We start from the raw sequence: 14,181 nt of genomic DNA on the forward strand, positions 1-14,181 counted from the left end.
CTCCAGTCTGGGCACAGAGTGAGACTCCAACTCAAAAAAAAAAAAAGAATAGCGATGTCAAATTTGCAACAAGTCAAATGTATATGTATCCCATGAGATGACAAACTTGATACTTGATAACCGAGAGTGTGATCCTAAAATAGGAAAGCAAAGACTGCTACACCAACAGCTGGCACAAACACAAGGAGTCACGCAGTGCTCACACCTGTACGAACGGCGCGCAGCGGCCACCTGCACAGCCTTCCTCCCCAGAAAGAACCACGACTCAGCAAAGCCACATTTTAACAACATGGAGATTTTGTTATTACAAACTTCAAAACAAATGGAGGAATTTCCACATAATATTTATAACCTTCGAAGTACAATATTAATACATGTCTGTCAGTTAGAAATAACAGCAGTTTGTTAGGTTACAGAGTTTAACATAAAACCAATTTACAATTGTGAAAAGCAGTAGTGGTCCAATATTCACCATTACACATGAATCTGTTTCTTCCAGAAAGTTTTTCTTAAAAAAAAAAAATTAAAATTTCAGTATCATGAAATATTAAAATAACACCTGCAAACATGCCACAATCACTATTCACAAATAAAGTTAAAATGAAATATACAAAAATTCACTTAATACTGTTAAATAACAATAAACTACAAGATTTCCTGAACAGAAATGGTAGGACCCCTGAATGTTTTACAGTAAGTTTCAGGAAAAAAAAAAATTAAGTTATGACTATTTTCATGATATATAAGGCAAAAATTTACATGATCATTTCAAAATATACCAATTAAGATTAATAGTTTGTAAGATGCACTAAACAAATAGTCCTTAAAAGTGAACACAAATGCTTAAAACACTGTTACAAACACCAAAGTCTGTTTAGGATGTTCAAAGAGATGCATAATTAAAACTGTAATATTTAGTATTTCTGGTAAAACAGATAATACCTACAATGCTTTAAAGCGATCTTCTAAGTTCTCATTTCTCTGACTTGTAATTTATAATAGCTCATTTCAAAGACATATTACAAATTTCAGCTGATTCCAAGTGAACGCTATTGAAACACACACAGCCCCCAAATGAAGTAAATTGTTCCTCAATGAAGTATCATCCTTTCCAATAAAAGAAATGTACTTAAAATGAACAAAAGCAAAACCTTTCATGTTTGGATGGACTTAGATGGCTAAGTTTTAACTAAATTAAAACACAATGTGAAATAGGTAAGTGTATCAGTACACAAATATACAGTAATATGCAGCAGACACCTCTAAAGTGAGGAATAGGTAAACATAAATAATTCTGGTGCTCCAATTTACTGGTGTCTGACGTGAGATCCCCAGGTGGGTCAGGTAGTCAATTGCTTGAACCGACTTCCGCATCCCATGCTGACCTCAACATATGTGCTTCTCACCTCTGCCAATGTTCAGTACAAAATCACGTAGCATGAACTCAGAGTGTCAAGATGGCTCACTTATTTTACTGGTAAGCAAAGCTAAATTTACATTCCAGGAAACAATGCAGTTTAATTTTAAAAACAAACAAACAAACAAACAAACAAAAAATGCAGCAGTAAAACAATTCGTGAGGAGAAACAGATGCGTTCACATATAATAAAGCCACTGCAACTTCTTCAGGCATTCAATTGTTGAGTTAAATAAACAGACAGTAGTTACTTAGCAGCAATGATTCCGCAATAAATAATGCACTGTGTTTCTCAGTCCTGCACAAAAAATGCAGCTACAGTTACATTGATAGCTGTAACCTACTGGCTCTAATGGCAGAGTAGACCTTAAAACCGACTGTACAAAAAATTGTCACACTGTGACAACAAATATAAAAACCATCTGCAGGGCTGAAACAAAAGACTCCGCTGTGAAGAGGACAGTGTAGACAAACGGAGATTCCAAGTCCACCAAAGCAGAGAACTGCCTTCAGATCTGAGTCCGTGACTGGTAAGAAAGGCGGGGGGCTGGCTTGAAACCATGTTATCAGACTTAAAAGAGCATGCTCTGTCTTCTGTTCTTCCCGTGTCCTAAAATATAAAGTCATCTTATGAGGCAGCCAAGGCTCAGTGTCATCCCACACACAGCACTTAGTGACTAGGAAGCCACCGTCCCCACCAGCAGAAGCTGCTGTTCCACGGCAAGCATGAGCGGCACGTCTGACACGACCCTTCTGCCGAGGGCCAGGCTACAGCTTCTATGCTTCCGAGTGACGAGCCTGGTGACTCAGGGAGCACAAGGCGTGTCTTCTCCTCAGAGGCCAGGGACGGCGAGTGCCGTGATCGAGCCAGGTCACCTGTAAAGGTTTCTGTGCCATCCGCAGCTTTCAGGATCCCTGACTTGACTGAGTCAGATCTCTCTGAAGGTCTACTGAGCTGCCCACATCATACAGAAAAGTGAGTGCGTGCAATGCTAACAGACAGCTGTGGAATGCACTGTACACTGGTTTTTACATCGATAAACTTACTGATCAATTTACACATCAAAAGCTTGGCTCCAGGCAAAATTCATGATCGACACGTGAAATGGTTTATGACAAACACACCTGTCTCTGGATAGGAAGAATTTCGAAAACCCGGGTCCTTTTGCAACTGAATCTCTTTCAAACTGAATATTGACACACCTAAAATGCACAGACAAAAGTCGTCAGGTGACGGTCTCAAGTCACTAAGCAAACACAACCCATCTACAGACACATGCTGGAAACATGCACATGGACTCATAGGAGACCATCTCACATGGTCACAGCCCCACCTCGGGAGTTTTCTTTTTGTCCCAATGTTGAGGGGAGAAAACGAAAGGAAGAGACTCCCCTTCCAGGCCTCTTCCCCAACCCTGCTTAATCAAGGCATGCTGCAAGCAGGTGTTTCACGCACTGTGTCAGGACTCAAGGGGTGGGGAGACCCACTCCCAGGCTGCATTCTCTCCACCCCCTTATGATGGCACGAAGGTGTCAGCCCTCAGCTAGATTCAGATTTTTAGTGAAAAACAAAGAGACCTGTACAACCCTAACTGTCCACCTTGAACCCAAACTTGAATGAGACGATGAATTTTCTAATGAAATAAAAGTGTCATTTTAAAAAAATGTAGGAGTCACCTCTCATTTCCAATCTGTCAGAGAAATAACTATTTCATTAAAAACATCCAGTAAGTTCCAAGCGAAAGGCACAGGGCTTTTTTCTTCCAGTTACTTTGTGCCTGACTGCTGCCAGCCCTCGGTGAGCAACGCTGCCCGGGAGCTGGGAGCAGGCAATCAAGGAACACTCTTGGCAGTTCAGCCCCCAGGGTCTCCGAACTCCCTGCACACCTAACTCCACGTCAGAGTGAAACCCCAGGGGAGCTGTCAAAGTGCTCCTCGGGAATGGGCAAGCTGCCCTCCCGGTGACTGACACTATGCCAACCGTCACCTCTCATAAAGCCAGAGTGGCCACAAGCAAGGAAGGTCCGCTCTGGAGCTGGAAAAGGAAATGTTTTCCACCAGAAAACGATCTTTGGTGTGGCTGCGCTTCCTCGGCTTTTGCTTGCCATCCATGTTTACCAAGTCTGCCTCAGAGCGGGATTGGCCCAGGCCAGGGCCGGGCCGGGCCGGGGCGGGCCGGCACATCCAGCGAAGCCGGCGGGAGAAAGCGCCGAGCTCAGAGCTGCCACTGTCCCCACAAGAGCAGCCATGTGCCGGCGCTACAGGAAGCCAACTAAAACTGAGGAGTAGGGCGTGCACCTCCTTCCAAGAACTCCTGATGGCAGAGAAGGCGGGACTCCTGGGCTTATAAGCCAACACCCAGCTCCCTCTACGCCCTAATATGCGCCAGTCCCTAGCTGCAGACAAACGAAGCGAAGGGGTGGCACCCCGGGGTTCTCTTACTTTCTGGTAAAGCATGTATTCTTGGTCCCAGACTTCGGAAGTACACATGTTTCATGGCCTCTTCCGCGGAAACCCTTTTCTTAGACTCGTACTGTGAGAAAGCCAAGACCCGCGTCATTAAGTGGTTCTGGAGAAGTGGGAGGAGGCAAGTGCACGCTGGGAGCTCCTCTCATGAAGCCTGACAACTCACTACGGTGGGGCTTTTCAAGCACCAGCTTGGAGTGCTCCGGGCGAGACTGTGGCGTCTCAGCTCCACACTGCAAGGTAAGGCCGGACCTTCAGCAAAAACCTACCTTTGCCTTCCCTGTATGTTCTGAGGATGGGAAATTAAAATACCTGCCCTGGGTGTTTCTTTTCTTCGTGAATACCAAGGGACTGGTGGAGAGACTCGAGAGGTTTGTGCAGACACTCTTCGGTCCCCACCAAGACCCATGTCCCGTGTTTCCTTGATGACACACCTCGACCTGGTCTGGGTGCCCGTGTCCCCAGCATCCCCACCGCCCTAAGCACAGGCCATTCGTGACAAGCCGCTCCCCAGTTCCCGGCCTCTCTTACAATCCCTGTGCTAGCTGATGTTACTAGGGAAAAGCCTTGCCGGGGTTCTGTGGAAGTGTCTGCTTCTGAGCCATAAGAGCACGAAATGTGGCTGGCGCTGCCCTTCCCCTTCCTCCTGTTACGGAGGGAACCATGAATAGTGTGTGGAGGCGCAGCATCCTCCAAAGCTGCAGCGCAAGGAAAGGAGAAGAGAAGTGACCGTGAACTGCAGAGAACGTGACCTCCACACAGCCGATCAACGCCAGCCATGGACGACTACACCCACACACGCTAAGAGAAGCCACCGTTTCTCTTACTTTGAGCATGGCCTTAAGAATGTAAGTTACTACTATACATAATCTTGTCATTAACAATCATTGAGGGTGGTATGACTGACTCCGTTCTACAGATGTGGAAACTGAAGCTCAACGACTTATTTAACAATTGCAAAATAAGATATGACTTACCTGAAGAAATTTTGTTATCAACTCAATTCCTTCAGAGTCTAACCTATAAACAACAAAAACAAGAGCCATTTATTCTCTTTCAGCTGACAGAAATGTTTCAGATCCAACTATTTTCTCAGCTTTTTAGCCTGCTGAATTTAGGTGCTCAAAAACAGCCATCCGTTGCCTTCAAACAGACTCAAGTTCGTTTTAGCCTTAGAAAACTTATCTTGCCACTTGAGAACAGACCATAAGGAACTGGGCTTCCATCTGAATTTTCAATATTCAAGAACAAATTAATTGTCAGAATTGTATAATTTTTCAAAAATTTCCATTCTGCCTCTAGTGTAAGGAAAGCTTAAATAATACATCCATGTTCACAGTGCTTCACGGAAGGCAAGCATGTAAGAGCATAATTTCCTACTATGCAGGTGAAAACAGAACAAGCAAACCCAACATGGACCACTGTGGTCTAAGAGAAACAGAGACGAGTCACTCAACAAATTTCACAAGGAGTCTGCTCTGCACTGGGCACTACAAGGTGTCAAGCTCAATTAAAAAAAGCCACAATTACTTCATAAAACATCATTAATCAGGGCCACAAAAATCAATGATATTGTAAATGAAGACAGATAAGCATCAGGATGAAATTAATATAATGCACAGGGTTCGGCAGTATCTTCACGGAATGACCTCTTGATCAGAAGTGACAAGTTCTGTTTTCCACCGTCCTTCACTGGCAAAAGCACAGCTGGGAATGAAGGAATGCTTTCCTCTGAGGGCTCTCAATGGGCCCTGTGGACGCTGCGGCCAGACACCCTCCAGCCCCAGGACCTGCTAGTGTACCATTCTAGTGCACAACCAGAGCATGCTGGCCATGGAGAATTGGCTTCAGGGGAGAGCTTCAACCTTCTACACTGAACGTCATCAACAGCAAGCATTAATTAAAAGACAAAAACATAGCCGGGCTCGGTGGCTCAGTCTGTAATCCTGCGCCTTTGGGAGGCTGGGGTGAGTGGATTGCCTGAGCCTGTGGGTTCGAGACCCGCCTGGGCAGGCGAGACCTCATCTCTACAATAAATCAAAAAATTAGACAGGCATGGTAGCGCGCGCCTGTAATTCCGGCTCCTCGGAAGGCTGAGGTGGAAGGATCGCGGGAGCCCAGCAGGTTGAGGCTGCGGTGGCTGGGAGCGGCCACTGCACTCCAGTCTGGGCGACAGAGTGAGACTCCAACTCAAAAAAAAAGACAAAAACACAGTGCGCACTCCTTGGGAGAGATACATACAAGAAGCCCCACACACTTTGTGCTTCTTTCTGAGAAAGTCTAGTTAGAAATGTACCAATGTCTATCGTAACAACAAGAACACCCGATGATCGTCAACACTTTAAAACAATCTGAGGGTTGGATGGTTCTGCGGCTCCTTTTCAGCCCAAGAGTGAGTGGGAACAGAGTATGAGTATAGCCACACGAGGCTGCCAGTGGCTCTGGGTTCAAACAGATGATGCTTTCTCTGGTATTCTGGTGACTTTTATATTTTTGTAAAGGAAACCTTGAGAATGCAGTCACTCAGGTTCGTCAGTCTACACCACCTCCTGAATAGGCAATACATCCCACCAGTTAAAATGTTCTAGCTCAAATTTTAATGGTAGTATCTTGGATGGCTCTGAGGTAGATCTGAGAAGAAACATTCATGGAATGGCAAACATTTAGGATGTTATGTTTTGCTAAGGGATCAGAAAGAGTTAATATTCTTCAAATACAAATCCCGCCATTAACACCAGTCAAAATACTGGTAGGTCTCTCTGTGTCACAGCCAAAGTTTTACTTATATAGCACTTCTAAAGGCTCTGGAAGGAAACACAGGGCAGTTCTGTAGAAAGTCAAACAGAAATTTCACTATGGTCTTTGTGGTATGGAATAAAGTATTAATCAATGTCTTCATTCTGGGAAAAGGAACTACTTACATAAACTCTAGAATTCTAAAATGTATAGTTCTATGTTCATTTTTTTAAGCTCAGCTTTATATACTTTGGTATGCTTGGTCCCAGAATTATAAAATTAATCAGACATAGGAAGGTAGTTTAGTTAAGTCATATCCTAAAATACATAAAAGATGTGTGCATTATGCTTTATTCCTGAATCCTCACTGTAGCTAATGCTTCAAAAGACTGAAAAGGACCATGCTGGTTTTCCCCCATTCACTTAAGAAAAAAAAAATACCTGGGTGCATGGTTGATTAGAGGCTGTGGCTTGTATTTTGGAAAGTTGTAGTTCTTGAACTCATCATTTGAAGAAACACCTGGCCAAGTTTCCTGAGATGGAGTTCCTGAATTAAAAACAACAACATACATTTGTAAATAAATATAAAATGTGTGTGTGTGTATTTGTGTGTGTGTATAGCCTAAACTAAGACAGTGTCTCAGAGAACAATTTACATTTACTAGCTGATTTAACTATTCCCACTGCAATCACAATGACAGAAATAGCAAACACACAGGGACTTCTTTTGGACTTTGCGATGATGCCATAAACACGATGTCCGGCCTTTTCCTACCGAGCTGACAGGACATACATTAGAAATATTCCTTAATAATAGGCTGAAGGTCAATTTTTCACCAAACTTATCTTCTCTGTTCTTCCATAAACTCTTTATTTCAAAGATAAAACTCTATAAATGAAAAGGTTACCTAGTGGGAGTTATCTTCACAGTAATTATGCCAATCGTAATTCTTATAAATAACAGTTGTGTATGCCAGTCTCAGCATTAAATTTTAAAGACACACTCTTATCTAGCTAGGCAACGTGTAGGTGCAAAATCACTGGGAAAAGACTTCTGTTACCTAGCAGTCGGAAAATTAAGTGCAGTTCATCTTCCACAGTTGATCCTGGAAACAGAGGTCTTCCAGAAGCCATTTCAAAGAAAATGCAACCAACACCCCTTTAAAACAGATCATGAAGAAAAAAAATGAGCAATCTGTGTACATCCCATGACACATAAGAATCTTCTCTGGAGATCGCCTCTGGAGAATGTTGTACTAGCCTGCAAGAAGGCCTCCTTCAAAGGTATTTTAGATCCATTTTCCCTACTGGTCGCCACTTCCATGTTGCTACAACCATTTTTTTCCTGCTTAAAATGCCCCATTCTCCTTTGCACACTCTTTGAAGAACACTAGCAACAGCTAACCATGACTGTGTGCTTCCTGGGTGTTAGAAACTGCTTCTAAGTGCATGAATTATCATCTCACCGAGTCCTGATGTAGCGGCACAGTGGAGACATGGACTGAAAGGGCTAGACAGAAAGGAGCAAACCCAAAGCAAGAGATCCTGATGGCTGAAGACCTTCTGATGCAGGGAGCCGAGCAGGGCAGAAAAAGAGAGAGAGAGAGAGAGAGAGAGAGAGAGAGAGAGAGAGAGAGAGAGAGAGTATGTGTGTGTATATGTGTGTGTGTGTGTGTGTGTGTGTGTGTGTGTGTGTGTGTGTGTTGTATGCAAGAGAAGGAAGAGCAATTGCCATATCAGAACTGCACGCAACATGTAAGCTTAAGACACGGGCCTTCCATTAAAGGGCTCAACATCTAGAAACTGCATATACAATTTAATTGTACATGTTAAGTGTTACATAGAAAGTAAACTAATACGGCTCCTCTCAGAAGCACAAACAGAATAAGCATACGATACAGCAATCCCGCTTCTGGGTATATGCCCAAAGGAATTGAAAGCAGGGTCCCCAAGAGATATTTGTGCACCTGTGTCCAAAGCAGCATTATTCACAATAGCCAAGAGAGGGAAGCAGCCCAAGTGTCCACAGACAGATACATGGATCCACAAGATGTGGTATTTACACAAATTAAGCATAATTCAGTCTTTAAAGGGAGGAAAACCTGACACATGCTACCACATGGGTGAACCTTGAGTGCAGTAAGCCAGTACAAGAGGACAGAGACTGTATGAGTCCACTCATATGAAGAACTTAGGGCAGTCAAACTCACAGAGGCAAAAAACAGAATGATGGCTGCCAGCAGAGGGGGAGGAGTAGGGAGTGGGGAGTGGGAGGAGATGTTTAACGGGTGTGGGAATTCCAGTCCTGCCAGATGAAGAGGTTCTGGGGGAGGCTACACAACCATGCAAATACATGTAACGTCTCGGGACCGTACACTTAAAATTGGTCAGAACATAAACTGAGTGTCCTGCCACAATTTATAAAGTGAAACTTTAGAAAGAAAAAAATGCTGTATGAAACAAGATTTTACCACAAAAGTCATCATGTAACTTATTACCACATGAAGAGTACAAACTGCATGTAACAGTTCAGAGGAAGGAGTTTCCACTGAGGCTAGGATGCATTCAGGAGAGGCTTCATGAAAAGCTGTGTCCTGAAGGTAACCAGGGTCAGCTCTGGCTGGAGACCACAGTCGGTTCCAGACGGGTGGAATGGCATGAACACCAAGAGCAAAGGTGGGAAAGTCCAGGTTATTTTTGAGGCATTTAGTAGATGGAACGTCTGAGTTAGGAAACAGCCTAAACTAAGCCAGAAGGGTAGTTTAGAGTCATCTCACAGAACTCCTTCATTTTGAGACTGAGAAACTAACTGTATTCTGTAGGTCACGGATGAGGGGCCACAAAGGTGTTTGAGCAGAGGAGTGTCGTCACCAAAGGGATGCATGAAAGATGACACTGATATGCTGTTACTTTCAGTTCAATGTAAAGCAGATAGAGTTTGATGAGTATTAAATGATTAAACAAGTAATAATTCTTGTAAATTACTAAGTATCAGACACTCTTCTGAGTGCCATCGCGTATTAGCTCACCAGTGCTACCATTGCCCAGAGAACTTTAAAGTGGTCATGGTTACTCTCCCTGAGATGAGGAAACTGAGGCACACCCCAGTGATGTGAACAGGCTGCCACACAGGCACAAACAGCAGACTTGGTATTTCAGCCTAGGTGCGACCTTACTTCCACGCCACGGCCTGTGCTATGGCTCTTCAAGAGAATACTCCCTAAAAGTAAAATACTCATCAACATGCCCTGTGTTAACAGCTACATCCCTTCGAAGTTATAAATGGCAACAGCACCTGTGACACTTACCACATGTCAATCTGTGTTGAGTACTCTGAGGAACCCAGCAGCACATCAGGGGGCCGGTACCACAGCGTGACAACTTCATTTGAGTAGGTTTTTGTGGGAACTGACTTGGCTCTGGCTAGACCTGCATGGGGAAAAGAGAACCAAGAATTAACAAATAGCTACGATGGGCTTTTCGGCCCCTGTCCTCACAAAGACTCCCCCAAGGGATGCCTGAGATGGCTACTCTGTGGCTTCTGGAAGCGTCAACAATATTAGTTTGACGAACTGTGCTGAGTGCACATGGTCTTGGGTCAGCAAATCCTTATGTAGTCAAACATAAAAAATAATATAACATCATAATAATTCCACACCAGAGACTGTGCTTACCTTTATGTGTGTGAATGCACCTGGCACAGTGTGTGGGTTAATCTAAACTTTAAATGTTTTCCTTCTGTTCATGAATCATGATGCCAAAATTATTTCCCAGCTGAATTAAATTAATCCAAAATATGTCAATGACACTGAGATACACAATTTTATTTACAGCTACAAGCTTTTGCCACCTTTTAACCTGATTCCAACTTTCATCTGCTATAACATTTTTAAAATCAAAAACCCTGAAGTTATTGGTCCATGATCGCGATGAGAATTACTGACAATTTCCCTGCAGAAATATATTTAGAGACAGTTTCCGTGGAATAAATTACAATGCTATTCAGCAATCTCTTTAGGTTTTAACTTACATGGATAACTTAGGAATCAGACAGACTTCACTGTCTTGGATATTATTAATTGCTGTAAATGATGTAAAACATTTACCATTCCTTTACCAATTTAAGATGGAATCCATTGATTATCCAGATAAAGGCTAGAGTTCACAACTTTATCTCACCAGTCAGTGGAGTGAGAGAGTTGTTATTACCTCTAAGTGTCTCAATTTTGTTCATCTAAAGAAGAATCATCTTTAAAAGTTATCTGGAGAAACACAGATTTATTTTGCCATATATTTTCTCTGGAATAACAAGAAAATTCATTTTTTAAGGCTGAGATTGCTGTTATGTGTAACTACATATATTTGATTAAAATAGTAAATAAGAAAAATGTCATAAAAGGATAATTCAACAAATTATCCTTTTAATTATCCTCTTGTGGCAACCAGGTGACGGGTTCTTCCACTGTGACAACGCACCGACCCACACCACATCGAGTGTCCAGCAGTTTCTGACCCAACACGACATGACCCTCACGCTCCACCTTCCCTATTCACCCCATCTCACCCCAAGCAAAATTTTTTGTGTTCCTTGGATTTTACAAAAAAGCCCTCAAAGGGAAATGTTTTCCCAATGTGGAAAAGGTGAAACAAAAAACAGGAGCACTAAAAGGCAGCAAAACTGATGAGTTCAGGAAAAAGCGTCTTGATAGGTGACAGTTATCCTTGTTAAATTGGTTTAAGTCATATAAATACCAGAAATGTAAATAATTAGGCAAGATTCAAACTATTTTACTTTAGTGTATTGATTAAAAAGTGTAACCGGAACAACATTGACACTATTTCATTTAATTACAAGTTTTACCCTAGTAGTCTAACAAACAAACCATCTTCCCACCAATTTTGGTAATGAGCAGACGGAGGCACCTCTCTGGTCTCTCCTCTGGATGTTAGCCTGATCGTGGGAAAAGGGTAGAATTTTGAAAGAGATCAAGAATAACGTACAGAATAACTTGCAGCATACAAAGGGGGACCCCAAAAAGCCAGATTTATAAAAAATTTGTGTATTTATTCTCACGTTTAAACTTCAGTCACCTTTACAGCAACACACCTTTCAAGACACTTTTTTCGCTGCTCAAAACAGCTTCGAAACTCGTCGGTTTTGACGCCTTTTAGTGCTTCTGCCATGTTTTGCTTCACATTTTCCACATTGGGAAAACGTTTCCGTTTGAGGGTTTTTTTCATCCAGGGAACAACAAAAAAAAGTTGCTCAGGGTGAGATGGGGTGAATAGGGAGGGTGGAGCATGGGGGTCACGTCAAAAATTGCTGAACACTCAGTGAGGTGTAGGCAGATGCGCTGTCATGGTGGAAGAACCAGTCACCTGTTTGCCACAACTTGGGATGTTTCTTCTGCAAATCGTGACGCCACCTTCTCAAAACTTCCAGATAAAAACTTTGGTTGACTGTATGGTCCAGAGATACAAATTCTGAGTGTAATACGAGGGCCCCACCCTCTGAAAGATAATTCCAGGTTTTTTAAAGTCCCTCGTGTAAATACTCAAAGTTACATGATCCTCCAGATAATTCCAGGTTTTTTTAAGTCCCTCGTGTAAATACTCAAAGTTACATGATCCTCCCGTAAAGGAAGTCATAAGTATATTTACTAGGCAACCAGCAAAAAAATGACTAAACAGAGACCAAGTTGATTACACGATCTCATGGAGTAATGGGAATTTCTTGTTGACCTGTGGAAGATAAAATTTGCTTGGCTTGCTCTATAGAGGCTAGAAGCAAAATTTAAAGCACTCAAGCACATTCCCTGATCAAAGTAGACTTTTGGTGGCCATGGACCTTCCTTTTGTATTTCTCATATCCAAGCAGGGTTTCTCTGTCAGTGCCATTCATTTTGGGATTAGGACTACAGAGCATTAAATGCAGCTTTGCAAGAGAGAAGAAGGGAAGAGGATAGAGGGAGAGCGGGGAGGTAGGGTGGAGGAGAGGCGAGAGAGAGAATAATAATTACAAGGGAAATAACATAATCTATGCCCAAGAAAAGGCTTAGGGATATGCAAATAGCTTGTAATTTCTTGTTTAAACACACCTAGCCTACCCATTTCTTTTTCATGGAGAAGATACAAATAGTAACTTACTTGTCACACAAATGGTAAAGTATTAAATGAGCAAAAGTACAAAAATTTCCAGAACAAATTCACCATTTAATAACAGTGCACAGTAATAATTGAACACTCATGCTTATCAAATTTAATGAAATATTCCAAAAGTAAGACTACCACAATCATTTATAAAAAATTATAAATGCTAATTATGGAAAAATTGCATGGGCTTTTAAAAACAAAGCTCTGTTAGAGTATTCAAACTCTCAGAATGTGGAATACAAAAAATTCAAAGCTACTCTACAAAGTTCCTTCAATGTGAAAAACAATTTTTACTTCCTAGAAGCAAAAAGATCATTTAATTTTATTTTCCAATCCTGTAAAATCAGATTAGCTCAAGAGATACAGATAAATAGCTGCCAATTAAATTACTGAGCATATAATAAATACAGAGTCATGGTGGTAGGCATATTAAGAGGACACACCCTATGACTCTTCTTTTTTTTTTTTTCAGTTGGGATGTCACTCTCAGGCAGGAGCCTCAAGTGATTCTCTGGTCTCAGTCTCCTGAGTAGCTGAGACCACAAGTGTGTGCCCCATGCCTGACTAATTTTTTTATACATTTTTTTGTAAAGACAAGATTTCACTATGTTCCCAGGTTGGTCTTGAATTCCTGGGCTCAAGCAATCCTCCTACCTCAGCTTCCCAAACTGCTAGGATCATAGGCATGAGCCACCATGCCTGGACTGTTTTACTTTAAAAAAATCATCAAGGACCCAAAGCACTTTTATTCACGTAGACTATATTTATTACTATTTGCCATATTAGAAATTAAAATTGAGAAAAATTTAAAATATATATTTACTCATTAAAAACACCATCCATATATGTAGCATGAATAACATTGCTGCAGAAAATATTTTTTCCAAAATAAGACCAAAATTTTATTAGGTAAAATGAACGGCCTTGTTTAACATCTATTTCTCTTTAAATTCTATTTCAATATAAGACAGCTGGATTCCACATCTGCTTTTGCATTCCATCTTATGATATGGTGCTTTATACATCTCATAGTGTATCAGATATACCAATCACAATCTGTATTCATATATGAAGAGACTCAGATTCCATACAGCTGTGAAGCTAGAAAGAGGAAGAGCCTTTTAAAAGCCGTTTTGGTGGCTGCAGACAGTCGTCTTTAACACCACAGCACAACTGAAAGCAAGCTGTTTCTTAAGCTGTACAGTAACTGAAATCATAGTAATGAATTCCTCACACTTTTGTTACATCAAAACTCACTGGGCTATCTTGCACTTTACATGGTTCTTGTAGCCATGTGTTATTCTGTAATATCATGCATTGGCCTTTTGGAAAATACTAGTTCCCTGAGTTAGACATTCCAAATGTTTATATATTTCTTTGGTATATTAAAAAATGTTGTTTGTTATATC

General features: G+C 41.7%; 1 protein-coding gene across 1 annotated transcript in view; it reads right to left on the bottom strand.

Annotated features, from left to right (window-relative positions):
- Positions 1-275: 275 nt before the first annotated feature.
- CDK17 (cyclin dependent kinase 17) overlaps positions 276-14,181 on the bottom strand; it is a 45,802-nt gene continuing 31,896 nt past the window's right edge. Inside the window, exons 10-16 of the mRNA XM_008051207.1 lie at positions 9,928-10,048; positions 7,681-7,778; positions 7,061-7,166; positions 4,861-4,903; positions 3,860-3,950; positions 2,543-2,620; positions 276-2,027 (exon numbers count right to left, since the gene is read on the bottom strand). Coding sequence (XP_008049398.1) covers positions 1,990-2,027; positions 2,543-2,620; positions 3,860-3,950; positions 4,861-4,903; positions 7,061-7,166; positions 7,681-7,778; positions 9,928-10,048 — 575 coding nt within the window. The 3' untranslated portion in view covers positions 276-1,989. The remainder of the gene's footprint in view (positions 2,028-2,542; positions 2,621-3,859; positions 3,951-4,860; positions 4,904-7,060; positions 7,167-7,680; positions 7,779-9,927; positions 10,049-14,181) is intronic.

The sequence above is a fragment of the Carlito syrichta genome, unplaced genomic scaffold, assembly GCF_000164805.1.
Source record: "Carlito syrichta isolate Samal-C Ts95f unplaced genomic scaffold, Tarsius_syrichta-2.0.1 Scaffold169095, whole genome shotgun sequence".
Lineage (NCBI taxonomy): Eukaryota > Metazoa > Chordata > Mammalia > Primates > Tarsiidae > Carlito > Carlito syrichta.